This window comes from Takifugu rubripes, chromosome 3 (assembly GCF_901000725.2).
Source record: "Takifugu rubripes chromosome 3, fTakRub1.2, whole genome shotgun sequence".
NCBI lineage: Eukaryota > Metazoa > Chordata > Actinopteri > Tetraodontiformes > Tetraodontidae > Takifugu > Takifugu rubripes.
In genome coordinates, this window is record NC_042287.1 from 15,218,694 (window position 1) to 15,232,449 (window position 13,756).

The window sequence follows — 13,756 nt, forward strand, 5'->3', positions numbered from 1 at the left end:
TCGGAGTCGGGAGTCGTTCACAAGGAGATGCTGCTGAGTCGCTCAGCAACAAGAGCCCCTTCAACGCAGGTTTAGCTGGTGGCGAGGGTGGGTGCTGTTGTGATGCTGAGCTGTTTACATTCTTTTGACGTTTTTGTAAAGAAAACTCACCAAAGGCCACTTCATATTATGTACCTGTGGTCTACGCTGTTTATATACTAAATAACCTATTAGCACACTAGCCTAGCTTAGCTTAGCAGAAAAAAAACCAACCTGAAAATAAAGAAAAAGAATGTAAAATGGAAATCAATCAGTTATGTGCAGGGAAAGCAAAAGGTTTTTTTTTTTGCTAAAGAGTTGCTAACCACTGCTAAGCTAACAAACTGGTAAAGCAAAGACGAACCTAATTTCATGAGTCTCAAGAAAAACATGCTTATTTTCCAAAATGTTGAAACTCTGGAAGTGAAACTGAATGTTACATCATTTCATTGCAGCAGGAGGAAGCCTCGTCTCTCAGCGTGGAACGTTTATGGAGCGAAATCTATACGGCAATTTACATAATTTAATAAAAGGAAAATATGCCGTCCGCAATGGATGCAAATGTATTATCGGCAGGCAAAGCATGCTCGGAAATGAAAACTCACAATTCTATTATGTCATTTATGCATCTGTATCACTGATGAAGCCAGGGTTTATCTGGAGGGGGGGTGTCGACGTCCTCTGCTTCAAACTAAGCTTAAATGTCTTTCATCCTTAAGGAAATTTGGACCTTTTTAAAGGTAGAAAAATGTTTGAATTTCCTTCTCAGAACACGACTGTGGCGAAGAGACGGAGCAGCATTGACAACGTGAGTCCAGGGCTTTTATTTTCCCTTTGAAGGATAAAAGAGGCTTAGGCAGCAACTATAGCTATGTAAACTGAGATATAAAAAGCAATAAAGTTTATCTTAAAAGTATTTTTGACTGATGAAGAGAGGGTCAAAGCATTCCATAGAGGAACGTTTACAGGGAGAGGAGCGTGCGTTCAGCCTCTGCATTAATCTCGTCCCTTACAGCGTCCATACTGTTCAAGTCATGTAAACCTTTAAAGCCCGGAACACATAATAAAGGTCTCTCATCAGCTTAATTTTCCCACACCTTCCTCCACATGCACCACGGCCTTTACGGCACCGGGCCCCCTTATTAGCACAGCGTGGGGCCTAAAGTTGCTTTATTGTGTAATATTGTGGGACCCCCACCCTGCTTAAGTGGGCAGGTTCCTCACACATTTAGCAGCTGACGCATAACACTGGTGGGGGGGAGGAGTTTACGCTTAAAGGGGGCAAAAAACAGACCTTCAGGTGACCTGACAAAGAGCGCGTTGATTCACCTGCCAGCTGCAGGGTGGGGGGGCTGAGCACAGGAGTCAGCGGGTGTGATTAGTGTGGCAGGCTGGGAGATGACCCCCCCCCCTTCCTTTAGGTGAGTGGTCACACTCTGCTGGAGCCTGAAGAGCCCTGAATGCAACACAAGGGACAGGAGTCAGAGTGTACGATCAGTGAGAAACAACAGAGCCCTCTGATCTGTGTGTGTGTGTGTGTGTGTGTGTGTGTGTGTGTGTGTCGGGGGGGGGGTTCTCCTTCACAGTAAAGCGAGCAGTTTAATAAGCACTATAATAACAGAGGAGCTTTCAGCAATATTAACTGTGGGGAAGAGCCATTTTTTACTGGGATGAAAGCCAGCGTATCTACCAGTAGCCACTGGTGTCTAAAAGAGACCCCTCTCCTAAAGATATATCTGCACGGTGGAGACAGAATATTTGCAGCAAAGGTCTGATTTTAACATTCTGTCCGGATAAAAAGAGGAGTGAGTCTAATTCGAGCCGTTTTCATGCTGCAGCTTCAAGGGAGACAAGGAGAAAAAAAACACTGGTGGCTTGTGGGAAAGCAGATCAGAGGATGAAATGAGGCGGATCAGGACATATTCCAATCATTAACCATCTCGCTGAGCTCCAGTTCAGGTTACACCGCCAAGAATTTACGGCTGCTGAACGACTTGATCTCGGGGAGGCGTTTCGGGTTTCCGTTGAAATAATTTATCCCTTTTCGGGACGTTGTGTCAAATGCAAGTTAAATTTATCTGCGCTGAGGCCTCTGATATCTCCTTAGTCGCACTTAAACCCTCCAAACTTCCGTGTGAGCCCCTGGAAGAAGTGCCGGACCGGAAGGTTTTTCTCTGGTAGCAGCTGTGAGCCTCTGATCGTTCAAGGTTCTGACCTTCTGACTCTGCCGGGTAATCTCCCCTCCTTACCCATCTACACAGTTCAGGTGTCTCCCCAGGATCCTCTTGCCCTGCTGGAATAAAAGTGATGATTCTGGCCTTTTAATGCTGCTGGTTGGTGGAGGGATTCTATAGCAGTGGTTGGGTGACGGAGGCCTGTTTCCTGTTGCAGGAAATGCAAAACACGTCTGCGCTCGAACCAACCGATCCCAACGATAAACCCTCACCCACGATGCACAGCTGCATCAAGCGTCCACGTCCACCCATTTAACGTCTGGCCGGCGTGGATTTACGGTCCCAAACACCAGGAAATGACTTTCAGGTTTCAGGGGAAGATCTGAACTCTTTTATTTTTGTTGATCGTCCAGTTAAAAGGGTGTTATTTAACATCCAGATGGACCCTTTATTTTGAAGGCCTGGGCAGCGAGGATCCTCTTTCCACTAAAACCCAACTTAAAAGCAATAAATAATCTCCTAAAGTCTTCCCCGACGTGTAATTAATTTTCCGTCCCGGTTCCACGGCAATAAAGCGTGGCGCTGTTATGACAGGCCGCTCCATCAACCCTGTCACCTGTTGGACTCGTGTTACGCCTGATTCCCCAGCTGCAACCCGAGTCTTGATCATCGGCTCACAACAGCACCAGAAAAGTAGCGATTAGCGTCTATTTAGACTGGAGGAAGTGTAATTGATTGATTTTTAGAGTGACAGTTTGCTTCTTTCTTTGCCTTAATTTCAGTGATTTTTCAAAAAAAACACTAAAATCGGTCTAAGTAAATGTGTGTAGTGATAAATAAAAGATAAAGTCTTCATCAGAGCAGCACAGGAAACAAAATATGTATTGTGTGATGTGAAACTCAGATAACGAGAGGGTGATTGCAAAGAAACGCGCTGAAAAACTCATGTTAGATAAACGGTGCTCAACATAAAGCTCACCTTTGACCTTTAGCAGCCTTTTTTTCCACCCTTTCCATCGGAAAGTCACCTCCACTTTTCAACATACTTCAGCTTCTGCAAATGTTGTTTCCGTGGCAACTGGGTGGAGCAGGGAAACAAAAAAAAAAGCCCAACATGTTAGTTTTGGAAACTTTCACCCACATCGATGACATGGAAACGAGGTAATCCAGATAAAAACTAGCGAATGTGAGCGCCGTATTATTGTCGGCTTCTACTGGGAACGATCGATGGTGCCACAAAAATGTGGTTTTAATTAAGGGAGGAGTGATTTTCCTGTCACGATGGAGGTTAGACAGTTACCACAAGCTGGGAATTTTACATGATTCACTTCAATTGCCCATTAGGGATTAGGGCAGCAGCACAGGAAGTGATTCCACATCCGTTCTCAGATTTGCCCCAACACATATCCATCGTATTCCCATCACTTCTGCATTGCAGCGACTGACCTGAAGATCGCAGGCTATTGATCACAGGAGCCTGAGGCGACAGCGGTATCTGGAATAAAAGAAAAGAAACCACATCAGTAGCGTTAAAGACCTAAACAATTCACTTTACAACACTAACTTTAACTTACATATTAGCATGCTAATGTAGACATCTAAGCTCTAAGAAGCATCAGATCATTATTTCCACATCAAAAGGTGCATAAAATTGAGGTTTCTCCACAATGATGATGACAATAATGATGTATGAACACTTCAGTGCAGTATTACGAGCATAAAAAGAGGATGTTGACATTTTTCCCTGTTCAAATGCAGCAGTTGTGGCCACCGACACCCTTCAGACAAGGAGGGGCGCATTGAATCGCTCAGCACTTTCAAAAAGTCGGTTAAAGTCCATCTGTGGATGTGAACTTAGATTAGTGTGAATAGTCAGGTTTCTCTTTCTCCAGATACCTCTGTGATTATGTCACCCCTTCTTTTAACCCCCACGAGTCTCATGGGGGTTAAAGAAGGGGTTCCCGTGAGGGTTCCCCGCCTGACCGAGACGGGCCTGCAGCCAGATCAGAGGGTTTTTACTGCCGAAGGCGGGAAGAAAACAGCAACATCCTATTTTTTCAGAGTTGCGCACTGTGTTGGGGAGTTGTTGCTGTAAGGGAATGTAGATGACGGAGGCTCCTGGAAGATGGCAGGCGGAGCGAGACACGTCATATTTCATACAGCTGTGAACATGCAGCTGCTTTTCTACTTCCATCGTGAGTCATTCCACTGTTTCTCTCATTCACTCTCATTCTTTTTTTTTTTTGCTTATTTTAGCAATTTCCCTTTAAGATTTACTATTTATTGCCTCTTTCCATTGTTTCTCGGATGTCTACACAGCAAAAAATGTTTACCTTCAGTGGCAATTCAGACATTTATCAGGATTAACTTAATAGTTTAATAATAGTTAATAGTTATGGAGTCAACTAAGGGCACCCTGGCTACTGCAACAGCCACATCAAATATGCAGCTTCGGAAAGATACTTGGACAGATTTAATGCTTCTTAATTATTAGGGGTTTTGGGGGGGGTATAAATAGTGTTATTATGGCTATTAACCACTATTAAATACACCCATTTAGGTTGATTCAGTCCTTTTGTGTCCTCAGTCTTTTATAGAGAATTTACTTTGGTTGACAGAGTCTGAATTTCCCTCCTCAGTTCAGCCAGAAGAGCAGACGAAAATAGCATTAGCCGGTTTTATGAATAGCGCCATTTAAAAAGGATTGGTTTCGGTCGAGGCCTAATGATGCCACAGTGCTGCCGTCACAGAGATCAGGGGAAGGAGGGCGCATTCTTTCCAGGCGCTGGAGCAGCACTTTCAGCCTGGAACCGAATGGTGTGTGGCAACTTTCCACCGCACATAGGCCGGTTGCTTCAGGGGCATTTGCTCTGTGTCCAGTCGCAACACATGGATGGTGATTTTGCACATCTGTCGGCACGCTCTGACGCGACTGCCGTGATCTTTGGTCATTATCCTGTTTTCTCCTGTCTTCTCAAATTCTTTCCACAGGGACTCCGTCATCAATGCTGAAATTATCAGGCCTGGCTGAGTGCTTCCGACCATTGGAGAGTTAAAACAATAATAACCCAGAGGCCGGAAAGGTTAAACAAATGATGCAGAGTTCCATGGACCGCTGCCACAATTGTTCCAGGAGTTCCACCTGCTTCTAAGTTTATTATATTTTGAGGCTAAATAAAGGATGGCACACAAAAATGTAAAGTGGATTTGAAAAACAAATGAAAAACTAGTTGCATAATAGGACATGGATTGTTAATAGTTTCAACTTCCTACACTGTTCCACATCAAACATCAGGTTTTTCACAGCTTTAGACACCGTTTTCAGCTCATTTTGATCAAGTTTCTGCCATAGAGACATAAGCTGGTCTAACAGCGTCTACTTGGCAAACAAAATAAAATCGATAAGGACCAAAAACGGACTGACGTCAGACAGTTGGGAGAGGTGCGAGCTAAGCTAGCGCTGGGCTAATTAGCGTTGGCTCGATTGCGTCGCAGGAAAGTGACGATTTTCCATTAATTAACCAATCACAGCACAGTCTCGCGCTTCAACCTCCAATCACCGGGTGACGTGTCTCATGACGTACGAAAAGTACGAGTGTTTCGAGCTAAAAACAACTCAATTTATTGAACTAAACGTTACTGAACATCACGAGAAGAAACTTTTGATGTTGCTGAAGGATAGCTGCCTAAACTATTAAATACAAGTAGTTTGTTGAATTATTTTGGCCTTTTAAAGACCACTTTAGTGGTATATTTTATAATATAATATACAACCTTAACTGGAGTGATAGCAGTCTTAACGCTGACATCTCACTGATACCAGTGTTGTTCCTTCGGTGTTTGTCAGCTTGACAATGTTAAACAGAACGGATGCAAATGCCAGAGCAGTGAGTCTGCATCCTGCATCCCAGTACAGGGACCTCACAGCCACCAGTTACACTGGAAAAGGGCCACTCAACAAGAATCCACTTCTGGCTCAGGGCCCTGGGGAATGCATGCTGCCTATAATTTTCCCCAGATATCGACTTCCTGCCATTGAAGAGAAAATAGAGCAAATATTTTAGCTTCCTCAATTAAATTGCATTGAATATAAAACAAAAGAGACCTTGCGTGATTGTTTCAAGAGCATAAAAGAATAGAACAATGTTACCCTGGTAATTAATTCTGTGTAAAGGTTGACGTTAACCTGCAATTTAAGGGTTAATCCTTCCATCTAGCGGCCACAGATTGAATTGCACCCATAGAACAAAGGCCACATTCTATAATCTATACAACTATACAAATCTATACATAATTTACAAAATAAAATGTTTAAGAGCTAAATAAATATGTAATAAATCTCTCTCTCTCTCTCTATATATATATATATATATGTGTGTGTGTGTGTGTGTGTGGGGTGCGCGCGTTTGTGTGCACACATTATTATCATCGGTCCAATACCTAAAAGATGTGGTGTCGAAAATGTAGTGTAATCATTTTATTTAAGTGTTTATATATCGTCATCATATATAAAAATGTATCATATTTTGTAAAAAGTTAAGGTGAAATGTGTCAAATACCAAAGTAAATGAATAAAGCACAGGTAACACTTTACCCTTTTTGAAATATTTTTAGTTTTTATTTTGTATAAAAACCTTTTCTTGTCCACTTTTAGGCAACAGTTAGCATGAGAGTACTTCAACAATCTCTTCAACTCTTCAACAATCCCTCATCCACACACAGACACACAAACACACACCTTTCACACGGAGATGCGCAACAACAGAGTGTGGTGGAGTTGATTTGATGCAGGGGCCTCAAACCTGAGTCTATCAGCAGAAAGCCGGGGAGGGGGAATAAAAGCTCAACATTAGGCAGCTTGTAATCATCATCACTTTGAAGATCACGTCACAAAATGGGCCACAATGATTGCACAGCCTCATGATAACTATAGGAGAGACCACTGGCACGACCAGATGAGGAGCCACTGGTGTATATGGGTTTGAAACCACTGCTGAAGTGCAACTCTTTATAGATTAAGACAATAAACAAAAAGGCAAAGAAATAAGGTCGGACATCTCATACACGGCAGCGCATTCTGGTACCAAAAGCTTCTAATTTCAGCAACAGAGGGGTGGTTTTGTGTAAGAGGAGTCGGCACACTTGCGCAAAAAAAGCATTAAGCAGAGTAGAAAAACGACATTTAAAAATCGATAACGCTATACGATTGCATTTAGACACTGATTTTCGATTTGCCGTGTTAATGATTTGCAGTGCAGTAACTATTGCATCCCTACAGGAGGCTCTCCAACACATCAGGCATCCACATACAGCTCCTTGGTGTCATATTTCTCATCATAGGGAGGGGAAAAAACTGTTCATTTTAATTACATCAGCACCTTTCAGGAATAAAATCAGCATCCTCCTCTTTCATTTAATATCCCACTCATAAACATAACACATAACAAGTGCATGCACGCACAACTTTCCTACACACACACACAAATCTCAAGTAGGCACCCACCCATACACACCGAACACAAAACACACAGATTCAGTCTTCTGCCGGTCTGCTTCAAGAATTAGTAACATATCTGCTGTTTTCTCTTTAAATGTTCTTCATCTGAATTTGAGCCAAAGTTTAACCGTTAACCCGGCAAAGGCAGAGAAGCCTGGTGACGCTCTACTCTGGCAGCTACTGAACGCACCACCCACCGTTTGACGGAGACTGCGGCGGCTTCGAACCGACGGCATCTAATTCACAAAGGACACATTTTACTCAGTGAAATAATAACAATAAGTCATATCATAGGCATTTTTAACTACAGGTAAACTAGGTTTCTGTTGACGAATCGCCGGACTTTGCACGAGCGGCCGCCCAATACTGATCTGCTGCTCAGTGTTTATCTTCATAACAGCAGAGCCACACTCACACGCTGCCCTCACAGGGTGCAAACAGACCCAACAGGCGACCCCTGGCTCTGTCTCACACTCTGCAGATGCATATACAGTACACAAAAACAAGTATTTCCAGGATTATTAGGTCTATTTTCAACGGCCTTCATTTGGCTTGGCTACAGCTCGCCCGCTGTAAAGTGACCTGGTTATTTAGTGTGTGAGCACGACGCCTTCTTCCACACAGAGGAGCATTTTAGTCTGCTAATGCGTCACCAAATCAGAGGCTGATGTCGGCATTCACACTGTTTTTAGTCCTTTTTGCTGTGTGAAACATTAACAAAGATCATCTGACAACTGAAGTGTTTTTATATTTGTCTCGTTTCTCCATTAAGGCCACATTCATCATCGACCCCCCCCCCACACAGAATTACTGCATCAGTTCTGGGGGGGTGACCCGCACGTGCGCTCAGTGACCCCTCCCTACCCAAACCTTTCGTTGATCTTAATTAGTGTTGTCAAAAATACTGCGTCATAGATTAGGATCATGGTCTGATCATTCAAGCTGCGTTCACAATCGACCTGGTTATTATTTTATAATTATCGATTATTAATCTGTTCCTGGCACCATTGAACACGTGGAACGAGAATCCAGTGAGATGGATTCACGACTAGAAAGAGTGATTCACATTTTGAATGCATTTTACTTTTAAATAACTGTGATGGGTTTGACTGAATTTAATTTAGACAATTCAGAAGATGAATTGAATTTTTCTGGTCGATTTGGGGATCTTTGTTCCATTCCACCCTGATTTCAAATTTAAAATCTGTAATCTCAGGCTCTCAGCATGGACATGGACACTTTGTTACTGGTGATATGAAATTAATATTGAACATTGACATCTTTTTCCAGCATTGAGACAACACTAATTTCATTTCTGCACTAAAGTCGAAAACTGTCACTTTTGAAGAGAACTTGTAATCGTTTTTTTGATGACAATTGTAATAAATGTGATTTTTTTTTTCTTCTTAGATGAAGCTATTGTGCAAAATATCTGCAGAGAAGCTTGAACTACAGATCTGAGCTGGAGCCCTGTGGGCCCTGTTCCTCCGGAAGGTTCTGCTGAGGACCTGAGGGTCTCTCCTTCTCCACCTCCACACGTTCCTCTGACGAACTCTGCCTGACGTCTTCGTGCGTATCTCCTTTCGACTCCTCTCCTCCTTCACGCCGACCCCCTGCAGATTCCCGCTGCGCCTCCTCTGCTCTGGGCAGGGCCTCGAACGCCGCAGGCTCTATCGGACTGAGCTGATAGTAAAGCAGAGAAGAAGAAGAATCTTTGATGAGTTCGGAGGGGCTCTCCTCCTGGTTGTCGGTGATGCAGAGCACTGTTGTCCCTGTGGGGAAGGGGCCCTGCAGGAGGACCTGATCCACAGCCGGCTCCTCCGCCTGCTCAGGCAGAATGCAGAGGTTCTGGTCGGCGAGACCTGCGGCCAGCTCCTGCTGCACCGCCTCCCCCTCCGCCTCCTCCCGCTCCCTCCGCTCCTGCTCCTCTGCGCTCTGCAGGTGCAGCACCGCCGTTTCATTCTCTCGCTCCAGAATGTCCTGCTCAGCCAGGAGATCCCGAACCTCCACCTCCGTCTGCACCTGGCCCTCCCCCATCTCGGAGTCCAGGCCGGAGCCCGAGGAGAGGTCTGAGAAAGTGGAGCAGGCGGACGAGGGGGAGGACAGCGACTCGGAGTCAGCGTACTGGTCCTCGGACCCGTGGATCAGCATCCTCCTCTTCTCCAGGTCCAACTTCATGATGGTGTGCAGGTAGTGCGTTCTGACGCGCAGGGGATTGAACTCGATGCGGCCCGCCATGTTGCCACAGCCGTCCCGGGAACAACCGCACGGAAAAGACAAGCGGTCCACCTGGAAGTACAAAGAGAAGCGGCGTTTAAAAAGGCCCCCCGGGACAAGCGGAGCGCGGTCCCCAGGTCTTACCTGGCACTTGATCCCAGCCTGGCTGCAGCCACAGTGGCGGGGGTCGCAGTACAGGCGGCAGTCGCAGCCGCACTCCTCCCGCGACAGGCGGATGGACCGCAGCTCGGCTTTCTCCCTCGCGTCTATGCGGGCGATGCCGGACGCCCGCAGGAGCGCTCGCCGCCGCTTCGTTGGCAGCGGCTGGAGGAAGAAGCAGTCGTCCACCTCCACGGCGTCCACGTCGAGGTCTTCGTCCGACACGTCCTCCAGGGTCAGGAGGTCGGCCTGAGTGCACTCCACCGTGCCGTTGCGGGTCAGCTGCGGACGACACGGAACATTAAAAAAAAGGCTGCTGCGGATCTGCCGGGGACGTTCCAACCACGAACCACGGAGCGAAGGAGGCGGAGCTCGCGTTCAAAGGCGGAGCCTCACCTTCAGCTTGCGCGCGTTGAGCTTCTCCTGCCGCAGGTGCTGCCGTAAAACGTGGCGGTGGCTCGTCTCCTGCTCGTGAGCAAACTCGCCCAGCGTGTAGTGTCTGATGGAGGAGTGGTGACGGGCCATGCCCAGGGAGCTGCCCCCCTGGCTGGGCACGCTGGTGAATCCCTGCCGACGGGGGAAGTAATACACCGTCACCACGTCAAAACGCACCCGCTTCCCCCCCGGGGACGGCTTGTGCTGCCTGAGGATGGAGGTGGCTGGAGGGGGGGGGGGGGGGGGGGACAAAGAAAGGTGGCAGACTGAGTGAACCTTCTTCCGCTGCTTCACAGCTTCCTGCAACGCTGTATTGCTTACGGGTAAATGCGGTGCTGGAGGGGGGGTTGAGGCTGTCGCAGCTGTCGGCACTGTCGCTGCTGGAGATGTCATCGTCGGAGTCTTTGACCGTGGAGAATGGAGAGCTGTTTTCCACCTCTTCATATCTTCTTTTGAGGCTGAGAGACGACCCTTCCTCCATGGAAACGCGGTGTCTGAGGGAGCAGAAGCAGAAAAGGTCAACGCGCCAGAGCCGCCATCAAGGACTCCAGTTACACCTTAAACCGCCGTTTCCTTTTTGAAACACTTGAAGCACTTGTGTTCTCAAAGGGTCTTTCACCAACAGTCGTACCTCATTAGCGAAATGGCAACTGTTCTAACTAATAATGACTTTAATTCTTAAACACAAGTTTACACTGTAAAAACAGAGGGATGCCAACAATCTGCTCACTTGTGATCTACATTCCTCACATATTTATATGAAGAGGTCACAATAGATGGTTTTTGATGGTTTTTGTGCCTTCAACAGATCATTGCAATTCGAGGAGCAGGAATGTGAGCCCAGATGTCAAAATGGCCGAATTCCGAAGGACACCAGTTCATTCCCACGATTCCCGCGTCAGCGCCTCTTCACGTTTTACTCCCGATAATTACAACAACATGATCCATCACCCCCACGGACGATGCATCTAACCACCGTTTCAAATGAAAACCAGGCTCTCGCTCGCACGGCCTGTTACTCATGTTCTTTTCTCAGCATTGGATCAAAGTGTGTGAGGTCAGTTCACCAAACAAAAAAGTGACATCAGATCCTCTCATCTATATTCCAGCTCCATCGTCTACTCCCCCACTCTGCCCCCTAACTCACCTCACCATATTTTACTTTGAAATGATCAAGTCTAGAGACGTCTCCATGGAAACTGGGTAGGCGTGCATGTGTGTGTGTGTGTGTGTGTGTGTGTGTGTGTGTGTGTGTGTGTGTGTGTGCGAACAGCCTTGGAGCAAAGCTTTTTCAATCACTTTTTTCTCTCTTATTTCTTCTAAAAAGCTTGCAGATGAAATATGATCAATCACAAAATAAAAGTGATGAAAGATGGATGGGAAAAGCCAAATTTTCAATTTCATGTTCTTTATGACATCATTGATTTTTGCAGGCTACAGTTTTGCACTTTAAAAAAACCCCACAAAAATAATAAATTAACGCTCATGAAATAAATTTTTTTTGCAGGCAACCACACTGTAACAAGCCACTCATTTCCACACTCATTAAGTTTGTATTAAAGGGTGAGTCTCGGCCAGATTACCCATGAAGCCAGCAGATTATAAACTGTGATTCCGATTCTTGGAGAGATCTGTTGTCGTCCTTTAACGGATGCCATTCAACTTAAAACCAAACATCCTATTTCTCCACAAATTGTGAGGTAACACAAGGTTACGCAATATAGTAGGTTCACAATCCTTCCTTCCTAGACCCATTATCAAGGTTTTTCATTAAAACTGTTCACAACTATAGCCCATAATTACTCGTTATACCTGAGTATTTTTATCTATGCTGATTTAAACAAACTCCAGAGCATTTTACAAGCTAATGGTTTTAGCTGCGTAGCAAATCACACACTACAGTCAAAGCACGTTTACGACCACTTTAATTTGTCAGTGATACACATATTCAGATTGTGGTTAACATTTTTCCATGTCAGCATGTAATATGTATGTAATAACTGACATATACCATTAAAGCATGGACACAGTCTGGCAGCTCCAGATGTGCCACAGAAGACAATTTGGATTTAAATCCAGGATGTTTTCCCAGCTGTGCAGAGAGCAGCTAAATTAAGGAGATGATGCGGTGACGGCGTTGGAGGGAGACATCCTGCAGCAGGATAGTGAATAATGAAAGGAGCTCTGCAGCCATGCTGCTTTCACAGAAAAGATCAGAAGACATTTCAAGAGCCATTTCTGCATCCGCGTGAGCTGGCGTCTACATCTGTCGGCTGATTTTGACAGTGGACCGGTCAGGAAAGAGGAAAACCAGACCGCTGTTCCTTTAAGGTAGCAGGCCTAGTGGGCTCACACACCATTGTGACTTCAGAGACAACCAGGATCTATTTGTTTAACTGTGTGTGTGTGTGTGCACCAACTGACTAGACTGTTGGGGGAGGTTGGATATTATCAGTCTGACAGGCTAACTCTCTTTCTGTGGAGCACCCACACACACACACACAAACACACACACATACAATGACAAACCGTTCAGTTAATAAAAGGCCAAAGCTTCTTACCTGGGGCACAAACAGGGACCCTTATTCCAACCGGCTCGCAGGTCTCTTCCCTGTTCCAGTGTGAGCTGCACATTAATCTTTTATCGCCCTGTGAGATGCTCTCTCCCAGCCGAATCTCCTTGATTGGAGACTGCAAGCGTGGAAAAGATCTGACTGGAAATCGGACGTTGACTTGTCAATTCGCAACACGTTAATGTGACAGTTTGAGGCTACTTTATGCTCATTGTTCTGCGGAGACTGGTTGCAAAGAAAGCATCAGCTGTGTTGCTACAGCTGCGGATTTGACTGAAACGTTGCATGCCTCTTTATCTATTTAAAGGACGGACGCTTGAGACAGGGACGTCATATAAATCTAGCTTCTGTCTGTCCCGCGTAACATTTTCAGGGCAACGTGAAAGGAGCCGGAATGTCTTATCTCGGAGTGGATGAGGTGGAGAAATCCGCTGACATCTGTTCTCCTTTATCGCTTTTGTTGCCGGGGCGGGCTCGGTCGGGCTGGGCTTACTTCGCCGTCTTCTCGCAGTCACTGTGGCGGATCTTTTGCTTTACTTCCTCCAAGATTTGATGTCAAATTGCCGCAAGTGTTTTGACGAGAAGACGCCTTTTTCGGCCGCCCCGGCCCCGTTTGTTACAATGTAACAATGGAGGAAAAAAAATCTTCCCTGGAGCTGTACTTATACTCATCGTGACGTCAT

General features: G+C 45.7%; 1 protein-coding gene and 2 long non-coding RNA genes across 3 annotated transcripts; 1 reads left to right on the forward strand and 2 right to left on the reverse strand.

The window, feature by feature from the left end:
- The first annotated feature begins 647 nt into the window (after positions 1 to 647).
- Positions 648 to 6,562, forward strand: LOC105416290 (uncharacterized). Its single transcript, XR_964469.2, has 3 exons — positions 648 to 826; positions 4,254 to 4,387; positions 5,184 to 6,562. It is a non-coding gene; the product is annotated as an uncharacterized lncRNA (long non-coding RNA).
- On the reverse strand, positions 3,171 to 6,078 carry LOC115249291 (uncharacterized). The gene is made up of 3 exons (XR_003887989.1): positions 5,967 to 6,078; positions 3,639 to 3,687; positions 3,171 to 3,270 (listed from the first exon to the last, which is right to left on the reverse strand). It is a non-coding gene; the product is annotated as an uncharacterized lncRNA (long non-coding RNA).
- Positions 6,563 to 6,786: 224 nt separating the features above from the next.
- Positions 6,787 to 13,732, reverse strand: csrnp2 (cysteine-serine-rich nuclear protein 2). The gene is made up of 5 exons (XM_003963516.3): positions 13,062 to 13,732; positions 10,822 to 10,994; positions 10,462 to 10,724; positions 10,051 to 10,347; positions 6,787 to 9,978 (listed from the first exon to the last, which is right to left on the reverse strand). The coding sequence occupies exons 2-5, from the start codon at positions 10,979 to 10,981 to the stop codon at positions 9,139 to 9,141; spliced, it is 1,560 nt and encodes a 519-aa protein (XP_003963565.1). The 5' UTR covers positions 10,982 to 10,994; positions 13,062 to 13,732; the 3' UTR covers positions 6,787 to 9,138.
- Between the last annotated feature and the right edge of the window lie 24 nt (positions 13,733 to 13,756).

What these genes read in the sequence shown, in the direction of transcription:
- csrnp2 (XM_003963516.3), bottom strand. Translation starts at nt 10,981, where the DNA reads ATGGAGGAAGGGTCGTCTCTCAGCCTCAAAAGAAGATATGAAGAGGTG. An exon ending in TCAACGCGCGCAAGCTGAAG is followed by an intron (nt 10,348 to 10,461) that starts GTGAGGCTCCGC and finishes TGTCGTCCGCAG; the next exon opens with CTGACCCGCAACGGCACGGT. An exon ending in AGGCTGGGATCAAGTGCCAG is followed by an intron (nt 9,979 to 10,050) that starts GTAAGACCTGGG and finishes TTGTACTTCCAG; the next exon opens with GTGGACCGCTTGTCTTTTCC.